The 14,926-nt window shown below is 39.6% G+C and overlaps 1 protein-coding gene across 2 annotated transcripts in view; it reads left to right on the top strand.

Annotated features, from left to right (window-relative positions):
• The window catches only part of Morc4 (MORC family CW-type zinc finger 4), a 48,415-nt gene extending 34,525 nt beyond the window's left edge, over nt 1–13,890 (top strand). Inside the window, exons 15-17 of one of the 2 annotated variants that reach the window (XM_236536.11) lie at nt 11,178–11,856; nt 12,401–12,684; nt 12,987–13,890. In XM_236536.11, coding sequence (XP_236536.8) covers nt 11,178–11,856; nt 12,401–12,684; nt 12,987–13,140 — 1,117 coding nt within the window. In that variant the 3' untranslated portion in view covers nt 13,141–13,890. Of the gene's footprint in view, nt 1–11,177; nt 11,857–12,400; nt 12,714–12,986 lie in introns of both variants that reach the window. The other variant, XM_063280366.1, reaches the window with a different exon arrangement.
• Nucleotides 13,891–14,926: the final 1,036 nt, after the last annotated feature.

Raw genomic sequence — 14,926 nt, 5'->3', positions numbered from 1 at the left:
GCCTCAGAATCTGTTTTCCTGTAGAGTAATTTGACATGTCATATATTTTATATAATATATATGTAGTACATATACATGCACATATTGTGTGTGTGTGCGTGCGTGCGTGCATGCACGCACCTTGGCTGTCCTCATACTCACAAAGAGATCCACCTCTCTCTGACTTCCAAGTGTTAATATTAAAGACATGTACCACCACACCATGTAAGCAGGTAAGTTTATGTTTTGCTTTAACACATGAAATTCACTAATGGAAATATAGTTTTGGACTGATAGAATTGTGTCTTGCATGCACCTCCTAGTTTACAAGTGCAACAACTTGGTGGTTTTGCTTGGTTTGTTTGTTTGTTTGTTTGTTTGTTTGTTTTTAGCTTCTCTCCTTTCATCTATCATCTCATCAATGTTGTTAGTCCATATCATAAGAAGGGATATGGCTGTTTATTTTTGTAGGTATTAGGTGTCTCTGAGGTACTGAAAGATATGACAGCCTTCGTATGGCCACTAGAAATGAACACAGTACTCCTAATCGGCATGCTTTGTATTTCTCTTCTCTGTTTGCATTCTAGTAGGGCCAAACTGTAGAGAAGGCACGGAACTGTTCTCAAAAGTAGACATGTCTAAAGTTATCATGGACATGATTCTTAGATAGTAGTTGTGAGGTTCCCAGCATCCTTTTCTTGACATATCATAGGATGGAGGCCACGGACTATTTCATAGGGTCACAACCCCTTCCTCCAGTGATAGCGACTCTTTACGTGTTTGGTTCTTCTTAGGTATATCTTCAGGCTCTAGTAAACAAAGACTTGTGCAAGTGCGTGAATCCCCCTGTACTTTGATTCTTACATAATCTGTGGATAATAGAGGGACCTTTAGATCCTCCTGAACATGAACAGATGGCCTCAAGAAGTTATTGACACTCCGAAAGCATGTAGATCATACTCAGTAAGCAGTACGCAGATTTAAAGAGCAGCTTAGAAAACTGAATTTTGTAGCAGGGAGTGAAAAGCCTAGTCCACCCTAGTCTCTGTAGTTTAATCCTAACTCTACCCTGTTGGTATCAATAGATTTTCAATGGCCATTGGAGGTTTGAAAGGGTGCATAGGGAATGATTTTGATTTTGAAGCACAATGTTACTTTTCCCTCCTGCTCTTCTGACCAGTTTCACTCCTTACACTTCAGTGATCTCTTTCCCTTTTCTGTCTGCATTTGTAGGGAGCTGGTATACTTTGTGAGTGCAGTACCACACTACATCCATTGGGTGGCACACCTCGTCAGCTTTTTATCGGAGTTTTTGTATGTGTCATTGTCGAATGATAAGGCTTAATCTGTAGAGGGCAAGTCAAGTGCTTTGAAAATTCATGTGAAATTCTAATTTGTTGAGAGCAAAATTCTTTCAAGAGCTAAATGATACTTGACGCTGCTAGTAGTATATGCTATGTATGGTTAGCAAATAATAATTAGATAATTTCAGGCTGTATGTTTAGTACTATTCAGATGTGTTGAGGCATTTCCAGCTACTTAGAAAGACTAAGGCCTGAAGGTCTGCTGAGTCCAAAGGTTGGAGACCAGCCTGGATAACATACCAAAATGCTGTCTTTTTAAAATTATTATTAGCAAATTTTTCATTTGGAAGTGGAAAATGGAGGTGCTCACGGGTTTAATAAAATATATAGTTTCTGATAAAAGAATATTGATGAAATAATTAATAATTTAATCATTACAAAGCCTTCCTTTGTTATGAAAACCTATAACTTAGCAAGAGACGTTGAGCTATGTAGCCCTGCTTATTAACTGTACCAAATAAAGCCTAGTCTGTTCAAGAGACCTTTAAGAAGTCATACCTGGGGCAGGATAGAAGGGTCCTCCATGAAGGTTATTAGAAATGACTTTATGAGTCTGACACACCTAGCAAGGGGAGAAAAGGAATTACTGTACAATAGGTTCAGGCAGTATGTAAGTCATAACCTTTTATGGAAAAACAGCTTGTTTCTGTTAGAGAGAGCAATTTACTTCTGTCCATTCATTCTGCATACGGTTGGGTGCTGGATGAAAGGTATTCTTTTTTTTCGGAGCTGGGGACGAAAGGTATTCTTTTAGAGTAATAATGGGATCCAAGATGATGGACTAGCCAGTGCTAAATGCAAATATCTCCAGTACATGCGCATTCCCTCACAAATGGTATAAAGTAAGGTCTAAAATAGCCATAGGTGTATCAGCAAAGGAAAGACTGTATTTATTTATACATTTTGAATAAATTATGCTGAAAGCTGATGAGTTTTTATTTTAAAATAATACTTAAAAGATACCTCTGTTGCCTAAGAATCCTGGTTTGTTTGGGAGGAGCATTGCCTCTGACTGTTGTCATCTCCCCCAGCTTTGTACGGTGGAAGGTAGATTGAGATAGAACCAAAAAGACTGAGTCTCTCTTCTCCCTCGTGCAGGGTGGAGGCATTCACTCAGGCATAGCGTGCTGACAAAACTAGGCTTTCATTGCACCAGTTCATAACTGCTCATAGATCAAAGGCTCATTGTAGGTGGAACAAGTCCAGAATGGCTCCAGTCCTTGCTCATAATGCAGAGATTTACCTCTGGAAGAAATAGGCTATTATTGTCTCTACTTCCACTTTTTTTGCATAAGGTAGGCCTTAAGGTTGAATTCTGTGACTCTACCTAAAGGAACTGACTTTATCTGCAACAAAGTATCAAGAATCTCATGCATGAGGACCCTGTCAGAAATAAAATAGACCATGACAGGTAATCATTAAGAAGTTGCTTATAATTCTATAATACAGCTTACAGAAATAAAATAGCCAGACATCCAGAAGTTTGGTAATGGAATCGGGGAAAGACAATTAAGAAAAGTTTCTTGAGATGGCAGTTAATTCTAGGTGTCAGCAAGGCTATGCATAATCAGCACCCACTAAGAAACAAACAGAATAAGAGGACATAAGGGAACTTGAAACCAGTACCCAAGCTGCATTCAGAGAAAACTGCAAACCCATTGGCATAGATTGAATACTATGACCACCAGTCATTAGCCAAATAATGCTCTTATCCAGTGACAATTCCTAAGAAGCCAGTTTTGAAGATAAAATCATACACATCCCTGATAATTTGGACTATGTATGTATGTATGTATGTATGTATGTATGTATGTATGTATGTTCAAGTCTCTGCTCTCTCAGAGTTGACTAAAGAAGGGATATATAAGCAATTGCAAAGTGAATATGTTGCAGAAGCAAACTCCTTGAATTTTGGTGGAAGCCTCCAAGGCACAAACAAATACAGGATAAATGGGTAAAAACCTAGCTGGACAGGGGCACTTAATCACAAATTCTGACCAATAAATGTTCAGTGGTCTGTGATAAGACCAGGGGTGAGCCCTGGGTTGTCTGAGTTCAATCCATGAGACACACATGAAGGAAGGAGAGAGCCAGCTCCCACAAGTTCTTCTCTGACGTCCACATGCATATCATAGAATGCACATGTATACAGACATTAAAAACTAAAGTAAAATAAAAATGTAATAAAAATATGCAAGCAGCAATACTATAGAGCCAAGACAGGGAGAATCAGTGTCTAGAGTTTTTATACTATATTTGCTAAAATGGTTAGAAGTCAAGAACAAATTATGAGATATGCAAGGAAATATGAAAGCATAAGCTGTACATAGGAAGCAAAAATAGGCCATTGAAACTGCTCTTGAAGATATCTGGGTGTTTTGTCTGGCAGATGAACTCCAAAGCAACCATTGTTCAAAGACCTAAAGGAAATTATGAATAAAATATTAAGGCAGACATGGAGATAGCGTTTCATCACATACAAAATAATAAAAGAACAGAGACTATTTTTAAAACAAGCAAATAAAACAAATTCTGTATGTAAAAAGTACAGGCCTGAAATTTTCTCTTAAAAGTAAGAAGAATAACAAATTCCTGAAATGGGACAGTCCAATTAGAGATAATTCAATCAGAAGAATATAGACAGAACTGACAATGGAGAAAGCTTCTGAGGCAAGTACGCAAACTCTATGTAATATTACATGAAGAAGAGACAGAGGGAGGAGAAATGGCATTTTCAAATAATAACTGAAGTCTTGCCAGACTCAATGAGTGGCACTGGCCTGGGCATTTAAGTGCGACAGACTCAAAATAGATAAACAAGCAGTCATGTATTAGTGAAAATACTGACAGCCAAAGGTACAGAGAGAATCCCTAAAACAGAGAGTATAAATAAATGGTCTTGTACTAGCAAATCTCATTAAGATTAATGGGTAATTTCTCATTTAAAAAATTAAGATCAGAAGGTGATGGGGTACTACTATGACTGGAATGTGGTTTGTTCCCAGCCAAACTGAGGCTGACATGGTATTGTCAGGGTAACAGTATTCCTCCGACCATCAGGAGATGTTAGATCTTCCATTGTGAAGGTCTCTGTCGTCCGAGTATTCCTCTACCTTCTACCATAAGTGAGCCTGGAGTGAGACTTTCTCCAGAAGCCAATGAGATCAGCATCCAGCACTGTGAACCAAAATAATTACCCCTTTCCTTTAAAGTTACCCAGCTCTGGTATTCTGTTATGACAATATAAAACAGACGTTTAAAAGATACAATATTTCGAGTATTAGTATTAGAAGTATCCACCAAAAACTTAATTTTAGTAAAACTATCTTCAAGAAGTTTAACAAGTCTAACAGATAAGTCTTTTGACTCTTACTTTTACAGCTAATTACTTATTTTATATATGTAAGTGTGTGTGTGTACACATGTATGTGTTACAGCATTTGTATGGCAGAGAAGAACTCATAGGATTTGGTTCTCTTCTTTCATCATGCAGATTCCAGAGATCAAAATCAGGTGGTCAGGCTTGGTGTCAGGTGCCTTTACCTTCTGGGACATCGCGCCAGCCCAGACTTATTTCAACAAGACCGTCTAAGGTTATGTGCTTTAAAACAAAAATCTTCTAGCTAGAAAAAGAGACAGTTAATGATTTTAAAAAAAAAGCCCATTGGGAAGGCATAATGAGACAGAAGGAAGGAAATGACTAAAGTGGAAATGACACAGAGACAAGCAAAACAGTAGAGAAAATCAGCAAGACTAAAATCCACAATGTTTAAAGAACAACAACATTTAAGGGGAAAGGCCAAATACAACTTTATTTATGATACCTTCAAAAATATCTAGAATAAATGTAACAGAAGTGGAACAAACATTATCTGTACACTAGAAAACAACAAAATGTTGTTGAATTAAAGGCAGCGTAAATGAATAGAAAGGCATCTGTCATTTCTATTATCAAAGGATTTCTTACTTTTAAAAAAAATCTCAGTAGTCTCCAACTGGTCTACAGATGCAGTATAATGTCTTTCCAAACACCAGATGTCCCTGTTGTGATATCAACAGACTCATTCTAAAATTCATATGCAAATGCCAGGAACATAAAATCAGTCCAAACACTCTTGAAAACGAAGAAAGTTAGCAAAGTTAGCATTTTGCTCACCTGTAATAATCTCCAGTAGTCAAGACAGTGTGATGGTGGTATAAGGGTACATACATATTTCAATGGAAAAGAAAATAAAAACACACCGTTACATTTATGGTCAGTAGATTTGAATGCAACAAAATGAAGGCAAATCCCTACCTTGTAATTGCTTTCCTAACTAAGTGTAACAGCTAAAATTTTAAGACTTCTAAAATAAAACAGAAGTTTTTGTAGCCATGGACTAGGCTATAGTTTCTTGGAACACATACACACACGCACACGCACACACCCACACGCACTCACACACGCATGCACGTATGCATGCACGCATTCACACAAACTGGAAGGAATAATGGAAAATAGTTCACTTGATACATGTAAAAATTAAAAGATCTGAGAGGCTACAGAGACAAATCAGTGATTAAGAGCCCAGCTCCCACAACCACCTGGAGCTCCAGTTCCAGCATGTATGACATCCTCTTCTGGCCATTGCAAGCCCTAGGCAAACAGATAGTACATGTGAATACATACATGCAGGCAAATACTCATACATGAATAAAGTAGCTTAATGGGCCAAAGAAGATACACAGGTGAGTAGCAAGCACAGGAGAGGAAGCTTGGTACCAATAACCATGAAAACAATGCCAAACGAAACCAAAATGAACTGTTACCTCACAGCCACTGAGGTGGCTATCTTCAAAAGGATAGATAGTAGGTGTTGGTGGTGGTGCTGTACAAATGGAACCTTTGTGTGTTGACAGAAATGCAAAATATCGTAGTTGCTTCAGTGAAAGAGACTGGAAATGCTACAGAATCTTCAAATAGCTGATCTCCCAGTAATTCTACTTCAAAGTATACATTCTAGAAAAGTGAACCTGTATATTCATACATATGTTTATAGCAAAAAATAGAAACCACCCAAATTCTTATCAGCATAGTACTTAATACAAAAATATAATATCCTCTTCTATTTCTTTCTTTGGTGGTTGGTTTTGTTGTTTGTTTTTTCTTTTTTCTTTCTTGTTTTTGTTTTTGTTTTGTTTTGCTTTGTTTTGTTGTTTGTTTTTAAAGACAGGATTCTCTGTGTAACTTGACTGTCCTGGAACTCACTCAATAGACTAGGCTGGCCTCAAACTCATGATTAAAGGCACTCACCACTGCCCAGCTATACCACCACCACTGTTGTCTTTCCAATTTTGTTTGTTGTTTATATATAGAAAGCTCTCTCTCTCTCTCTCTCTCTCTCTCTCTCTCTCTCTCTCTCTGTGTGTGTGTGTGTGTGTGTGTGTGTGTGTGTGTGTGCATGTGTGCGTGGTTTTGTTTTCTACTACTTTGCTGAATGTATTTATCATATGTAGGAGTTTTGTGGTTGAATATTTTAATATATTGAGATATGGAGTTTGAATCCCTAAATGCTTTAAGAATTTCCTCATGAAGGGATGTTGGATTTTGTCAAATTTCTTTTCTGTATCTACTGAGATGGTGCTGTTCTCTTTACTGATGTCACTCCAGAGTAAGCCCACTCCCAAGACTAGTCTGATAACAGAATCTGGACTTGATGTTGGGGAAAAGATAAGAAGAAAACTCAGAATTGGGTAGTTAAGGAGGAAAGGGAGGATAAAGTGTGGAGGAGGGAGGAGTGGGGAAGGGCATGAATATGATTAAATTATGTTTTATGATATTCTCAAAAGAAAGAATAAAATACATAAAATTAAAAAGCCATACAATGGAATCTTGCCCAGCCATATAAAGTACTTGTATTAGTGAACTTACTTGTTAGTATAAGGAAATGCCCTAGACTGAGTAACCCTATGAAAAAAATCAGATTTATTTAATTTAGTTCTGGAAGCTATAAATATAAGTAGCACATCACTAGGTCAGGAGAAGTGAAGCCTTTTGGCAGAGCACTGAGGTGGTGTCATGTGGTAAGAGACAGGGAGAGCACATCTGTGTCTGTGTCTATATTTTCTATGTTGCCAGTTCCAACCAATCTCTTTCCCCCTGCACTGTCCTCCTCTTCTCTCTCCCTCTCTTTCCATTGATTTTCTGTTTTCCCCTCTCATTTTGACGACTCTTACCAGCATTTAATCATGGGGGGCAGTCCCTAATGACCTTTTCTAACTCTAATCACCTCCCAAAGACCCTACCTCCAAACATATTTGAATTAAGTTTCCATATTTTATATTAAACAGTAGGAATTAGGCCTTGACATGTAAATTATTGGAGTGCATTCTCAAACCATAGCAGTGCAAGAGCAGCAGCGATATACTGATGTGGACTACAACTTGGATAAACCTTGGAAACATGCTAAATAAAAGAGACCAATTATGAAAAGCCTGGCTTGTTAACTGTTCCAAAGTCTGAAGCAGAAAATTTATGTCGATGGCCATATATACTCTAAGTGGATCAGTGTACGGCATTTGTAAAAAGAGGTCCTCAGGAAGTGAGTACACACAGACCGTACAGGAGCCACGGTTTTGATTCTTATTCTTGCCTAGTATTGTATCTCAAACATAGTCAAAAATAGGAGCGTGAATGTGCAAAAACTGAAGTACTCTATTCTCAATATAGTCTTCTGCGTACTCAACTCAGAGTCGAACAGAGAAAAGTGCTTCAGGAAGCTTTTTGAAGGAGTGGGAGGATGATCTATGCAGTTTTGTCAGAAAATGTAAGATACTTTAGAAGATAATTTAAAATGTAAAGTAACAACAGATAGAGTGACAAAAAGAAGCCATGTTGTTGGATGATTTCTAGCATTATAACACAAACTCTTTACCAAAGGAATGCATATAGGTCTAGTATGAGGGTCGATTCCTAGAGTGAAGCACCAAGGTTTCTGGAGAAATATACATGATAGTTCTATTTTTTGTTGTTGCTGTTGGTTTGAGGCAGGGTTGCTCTGTATATCCCTGGCTGACCCTCCAGCTAACCTTGCCTAATCACAAGCTCCAGGCTCCAATGAGAGACCCTGTCTCAAAAAGCGAGGTGAGTGATTCTTAAGGAACCACTCACCCAGTATTCACTGCTGGCCTCTGCACACACATGTACTTGTGCTAATGCGTGACTGCAGGAGTGTGTGTGCACACACAGTGTTACAAAAACTCAGAAATAGCACTCAAGCTAGATTTAGACGTGAAATGTTAGAAAAGAGAAGCTCATTCTGTTCAAATGGAGCACAATAAGTCACCCAACAATTCAATTTGTCCAGCATTTGTAACAGAACAATATAAGATACAGTTAAGGCTAAATTATATATCCCACCTGGATCTGCTACTTAGCATTAGCAGACATTTGAGTATAACCTCTTCCTGATCATCCTTGACAAGCAGTTGAGATAATATTACCTTCCAATTGAGAGAATTAGATAAGGTTTAGCCATGGGAAAGCTAGATTGTCCCGCTTAAAACATTTAAATTTTATGTTATTGGAAGCAACACATAAAAATTTAGAAATGGGAATTGCATAAGCTGAAGCGGTATTTAGGATATTAAGTTAGTGCATGAGCTGGAGGGAACACCAGTCCCAGGAAGCCATTGCAATAATCCAGGACGGCCTCAGCTAGCAATGTTCGCAGTGTAAGACACCATATAAAACACCATAAAAATTACCAACACTTGGATATTGTTGACACCAAGAGAAACAGAAGAGACAAAACCTGTTCGAAGGAAAAGGTGAAGAGTCGGTTTTATACCCACTGAGATACCATCCAGGGGAAATGTGTGCTAAGCTGTTGTAAATACAGGACTCGGGTGTTAGGACTTGGGAGAATGTGGGAGGTTTTGCGTTCCCATAGGTTGGGTCCAACAGGTTGTCTGAGATTACTAGAATGAAGGACCATTGTCAAAAGTGGAACCAGGAACGAGCTCCTAGAGTAGGGGAAATGAAGATCAGACAGTCAATACTAGTTTATTTACCTTTCATAAAACTTTTTTTGTCTGTTTTTTTTTTTAAGACAGGTTCAGTCTATAGCCTTCCCTGGCGAGCCTGTAGTCTAGGCTGGCTTCGAAGTCTCATCAGTCTTCCTGCCTCAAGCTTCCCAAGTGCTGACATTACAGGCATGCCATACTGTATTCAGCGTTTCTTTCAGTATTATACAAACCTTTCCTCTGTTCCTGTCAATGGAATGTGTTACTCTCCTCAGCACTGGAGCTAAGCAGACCTATGCAGTGTCCTTTATACAGTCTTAAGGATGGAATGCATGTTCCCTCATAGCCTCAGAATCCTTGTTCATCTCCCTAATGGGTAACAACAGATCCGTTAAGATGGCAGGCCAGTTTGGGTTCTGAAAAACTCAGAGCATTATAAAAAGTTAAGACTGAGGTGTCTCACGCTCGTTCTCAGAAACCACAGAGCTATGGGCAGCCTTGAGGTGCTCTGAGGAGGCCAATTACATGCCTAATTTTTTCTCACCAAAAGTTCAACATTTTTTTTTACTGTGAAATTTCTTGGTTACCCGAAGAGAGGGCAATTATAAGAATGAACATAGCATTCCGATCCTTCAGCCTGTATAAAATCGCCTGTGGATCTCTGTGGCATTGACTGTTTGGATTCTTCACCCAATTAGTACTTCTAGCAGCCAGAAAAGGAAAGCGATTTCAGACCATCCTCCTGGACGTCTCTGAAGAACAAAGGGAATGCCAGTTTGTGCCTGAGCAAATGAAGTTGTTTGTAATAATGGGAAAATGACTTGAACTGACTGGTCTACTTTCTTGGTTTCTAACTAGGGCCTTGTGTTTTAATTAACTTTTACAGAGGAATAATGGGCAATAGCCATAATCCACTTGGCTGGCAAGGAATTGTACAAAGTTCTGTTGCAATATAAAAAAATATGCTAAGTCTTTGATACTGGGGGGTTTTGTGATACTTTAAAATTAATGAGCTGGCTTTATTCTCTGCATACACTGGTAGGCGTTTTTATGACATTTTATTCCATTCTATGTTAAGAGATTGTGTGTGTGTGTGTGTGTGTGTGTGTGTGTGTGTGTGTGTGTGTGTGTGTGTTTAGTTTTTGTTTGTCTTCCTCTATTTGCTTTTAGGAAGACTGGTTTAAACTTCATCTTTAAAACGTTTTACCAAGCTCGGCCTACTCCTGTTTTATTCTTATGCTGACTGTTAAAACACATTGACTTTATTTCTCCCTTAACACCATTTGTCAACTCATCCAGATGCAGGAGTGAAGGGGTTGAGGCTTAGAGGGGCTGAGTTCTCGTACTGCTTCATTAATGAACAGAGTACATTAAACCAGGTAACTTTAAAAGGAAAAAAATGTTTGTTGAGATTCCAGGTCTAAAGATTTGAGGGCATGGTATGGTGGTGCTATCATCTTGCCTCTGGTAGAAGGCCTTATGACGAATGTGATCGCAGTGTTAGGGTTGAGTGTGTGAGAGACATTACATCTGTTATAACATCTGGTTTTCCTGGGAACTAACTCAGGGTCCCATGAGTGCTTTAATCCCTTCTGAAGATAACAGCCCCAGTAGCCAAACAACCTCCCACAAGGGTCTTCCTCTTAAAAGGTCCTATTACACTGACACACCAGGGAGGGCGTCTATCATACTCTTGGAATAAACCATATCTCCACCATAGTTAGTGGTCCTAATCTGAAAGAACATGTGTCATGAGGAGGGGCATTGTCAAATAAGAGTATTCTTTACCCATTCTGTGACAAGTTATGCTTTTATCTCTTCTTTTTTCAGGAAATACAAATTAATCCTAGGCGAGGAGCCTGCAGAGAAACGAAGGAAGATCCAAACTGACACGACGCTATCTCCTATAGATTATTCCATGTCTAGTTATTACAGGAGGGTAGAAGCAGCCACTGCTTACCCAGAAGGAGACAACAGCCCTGATAAATCCAGTTCTGAGAGAAGTACACCACCACACCTCATACCAGAATACCCAGAATCAAACAAGCGTGCAGAACAGAATAGGGAAGCCCCAGCGCTTTGTCCAGGGTCCCAGGACCAAGATCAGGGGTTTCTGCTTCCTGAAGAATTAGAAGATCAGATGCCAAAATTGGTAGCAGAAGAGTCTAACAGAAGTAGTGAGAACATAGACAAAGACATGAATAAAGGGCCTTTTGTAGCTGTCGTCGGTGTTGCTAAGGGAGTTGCCGATTCAGGAGCTCCCATCCAGCTAGTTCCCTTTAACAGGGAAGAGTTTGTAGGCAAAAGAAAGAGAGCAGAATCCTGGAAGAGAGCAAACCCTTATTCTTCTGCGGCTCCTGCAGCCACTGCTGGGAATGGAAAGGGCTGCCAGGAGAGCAGAAGTCGAAACATGGCAAAGACAAAGAACCGGAAACAGTTGGAAGAATTGAAGAGAACCACGGAAAAATTGGAACGTGTTTTGGCTGAAAGGAATTTGTTCCAGCAAAAGGTTTGGGCAACACATTACTACTAGGGATAAGAAGAGGTGTTTGTAAGCAAAGGACGAGGGCAGTGGTTCTCATCCTTCCTAATGCTGGGACCTTTTCATACAGTTTCCTCGTGTTGTGGTGACCCCCAACCATAAAGTTATTTTCGATGCTACCCCATAACTGTAATTTTGCTATGGTTACAAATAGTGATGTAAATATCTTTGTTTTCTGATGGTCTTAGGCAACCTCTGGTAAAAGGAGTCATTTGACTCCCCATGGGGTCATGACCCACAGGTTGAGAACCACTGGGCTAGCGCGTTGCTATTTGGGTGATTTTTTTCGTACTCTGGGGCTTTTAAATTAAATCCCCATCAACCAGACTGTGGTATGTCTCAGATTGAGTGCACCCTAGTGTGCTTTCCCTTTCTGTTGTAGGTTTGACGAGATTTGTGTAGGTACAATAAAGCATTATAAATAATAGAATCACAGGGTAGTTTAGGAATGGTTTGTGGTACTCTTTTGGTTGTCTATTGAGTCATTGAATTCCTCTTTCTTGGACTACAGGTAGAAGAGCTGGAACAGGAGAAAAATCACTGGCATTCTGAATATAAGAAAGCTCAACATGAATTGGTGACCTATAGTACCCAGGAGACAGAAGGCTTATACTGGAGCAAGAAGCACATGGGTTATCGCCAAGCTGAATTCCAGATTCTGAAAGCTGAGCTAGAAAGAACCAAAGAGGAGAAGCAAGAACTGAAAGAGAAACTGAAAGAGACACAGTCACACCTGGAAGTATTGCAGAAGGCCCAGGTCTCCTTCCGGAGCCCAGAGGGAGATGACCTAGAAAGGTTAATTCCTAGGGTTTAGTTATCAGCTTGTGAGTACTAATGGGAATTAATCCACTGAGACCCCCAGCTGCTGGGAGGAAGCCTTAATTCATAGACCACCACAGATTGAGTAATTATTTCTTAGAAAGCCGCAGCCAGTGTCCCAGTGTTTGATGGCATGGTACTTTCAGACCTTTTTTACCTAGTGGAGGCAGAATTGTTAAGGAATGTAGGCCCATTTTGAAGGGACTTCATTTTATTCTGTTGGCTAATGACTCCATGTCATCTCTTCTCCTCCTGCCCCCCCTCACTCCATCATACAGGGCTCTGGCCAGGCTCACTCGGCTACGTGTCCACGTCAGCTATCTCCTTACTTCTGTCCTCCCTCACTTGGAGCTTCGTGAGATCGGGTTTGACTCAGAGCAAGTGGATGGGATCCTGTACACAGTGCTGGAGGCAAATCACATACTGGACTGAGCAGCAGACTATATATCCTCTCCTAGCTTTCTTTTCTCTCGTCTGCCTGTGTACTGAATGTCCTCCCTTGTCTTGTCTCTTCTTTCTCCCCTTCTCCCTTCCTATCCCTCCCCCAGACCCCAGCCTCTTTCTTTCTTTCACCCTTATGCCTTATATGGAGAATCTTTGAATGAGTCCTGGCTCTTAATCACATTCATGGCGGGTGTGAAGAGAGAGGCCCATTAAACAGCCTTGTAAGAGTTCAGGGACAGCAAAGCAATAGTCACCAAGTTAGGTGACCTGAAAGTTCTAATTTTGATGATCTAGATACTTGGCCTGTTTCATATTCTTGATAATGGATTGTATCGATTTAGGTTAAATCAGTCAGCAAATGTTGGGTCCAATGTACTTGGTGGGCCAAGTAATGATTTCAGCCCTGCCAAGGTTCTAACAATCTAGTTGGAAGCACAAGGCACACCAAGTTATCAAACTATACCAAGAAGGGTATGGTGTATGTGAGTGGTATACACATGACACGGAAGGTAGAGGAGGGAAGTTTAAAGGAAGGCAGTACACTGTAATTGGGACCTAAATGAAGCTTTCAAGAGTGAACGTGAGTGACAACACTCTTAAGGATGGTTGGTGCTTAGGTGGTAGGATTATGATTGATGATTTTTTTTCTTCCTATCTTCTTGCCCTGTTCAAATTTTTTTTTCTCTAACATTCTTGTCGCTCTTCTTACATTGGAAAATAAATTGTTTTGAAAGCTAACAAGTAGGCTTGAATTTGGGTGTCAAATGAGACATTTATGAAAGTATGACATAATTTTACATTTATAAGTTATGTTGAGTTTAATATTACCTCTGGAGAGACAGCATAAACAAATGTGCAGAAACAATCCAGAATGTGAAAAATGTGTTTGGTAAGAGTGATAGGTTATTGTAAAGGGAACCCACCAGCCAACTCACCAATCCTCCATGGTATTTTTATTGTAATAACCGATATATAAAATAAATATATAAGGATCTAAATATTAAATTTCAGGAAACAGGGGAAATATTTTAGCATAGAAAGATTTAGTTGCTATTCCTCACAATATGTCTACATACTTTCTAGGCTATACCAAGTGAGAGATAGACCTCAGAGTACAGAAGTACATCTTATGCACATGTAAAAATGTTTTCTGAATCCATCGCTTTATTATATTTATATAGTATATAGTCTCCAAAGAGCTAAGGTATGCCTGCAGGGTCGCTGAGCAGTGAACACTATATATAGATACCTATGTATATGTGTATCTTAGCATTGAAAACCAGGAAGTAAAAGATAGGAATATTGGAAGGTGGGATCGCCCATCAGTAAGAGTATTCTCTAGTACAGACCAAACACTTTGGATAGTCATTCTGTTTTCCTCAGCAGATTAATTTCAGAAGACTGTCCTAGGGATAGTTTACCTTCTTTGAAAGGAGGCCATCATAGATAGATATTCCTGTGAGTCTGTAGAGAATATGGGGAGGCCAATAGCCAGGCTTCACCATTAGAATGGTACTTAAACATAGCCCTGCTCCACCACTCTACCTCACTCCAGCTCCAGAGGCTGCATCATTCACTCCATTGTATCCATTTGCATCAGTATCCAAAGCCTCAGTTGTCTAAATGGGATTGCTAGCAAGGGAAGGGTAACACATGCAATTATTTTCTCAGTGGTACTTGTCACATAGGGACGGGGGCGGGGGGGGGGATGGAACTTTGCATAGATTAAGAATAGTATGAATGGGAGCCCAGGAGAGGAGGAATATCCGGTGAA

Source organism: Rattus norvegicus, chromosome X (genome assembly GCF_036323735.1).
Source record: "Rattus norvegicus strain BN/NHsdMcwi chromosome X, GRCr8, whole genome shotgun sequence".
NCBI lineage: Eukaryota > Metazoa > Chordata > Mammalia > Rodentia > Muridae > Rattus > Rattus norvegicus.
Note: the sequence above shows the minus strand (reverse complement) of the source record. Positions and strands in the feature narration are given on the sequence as shown.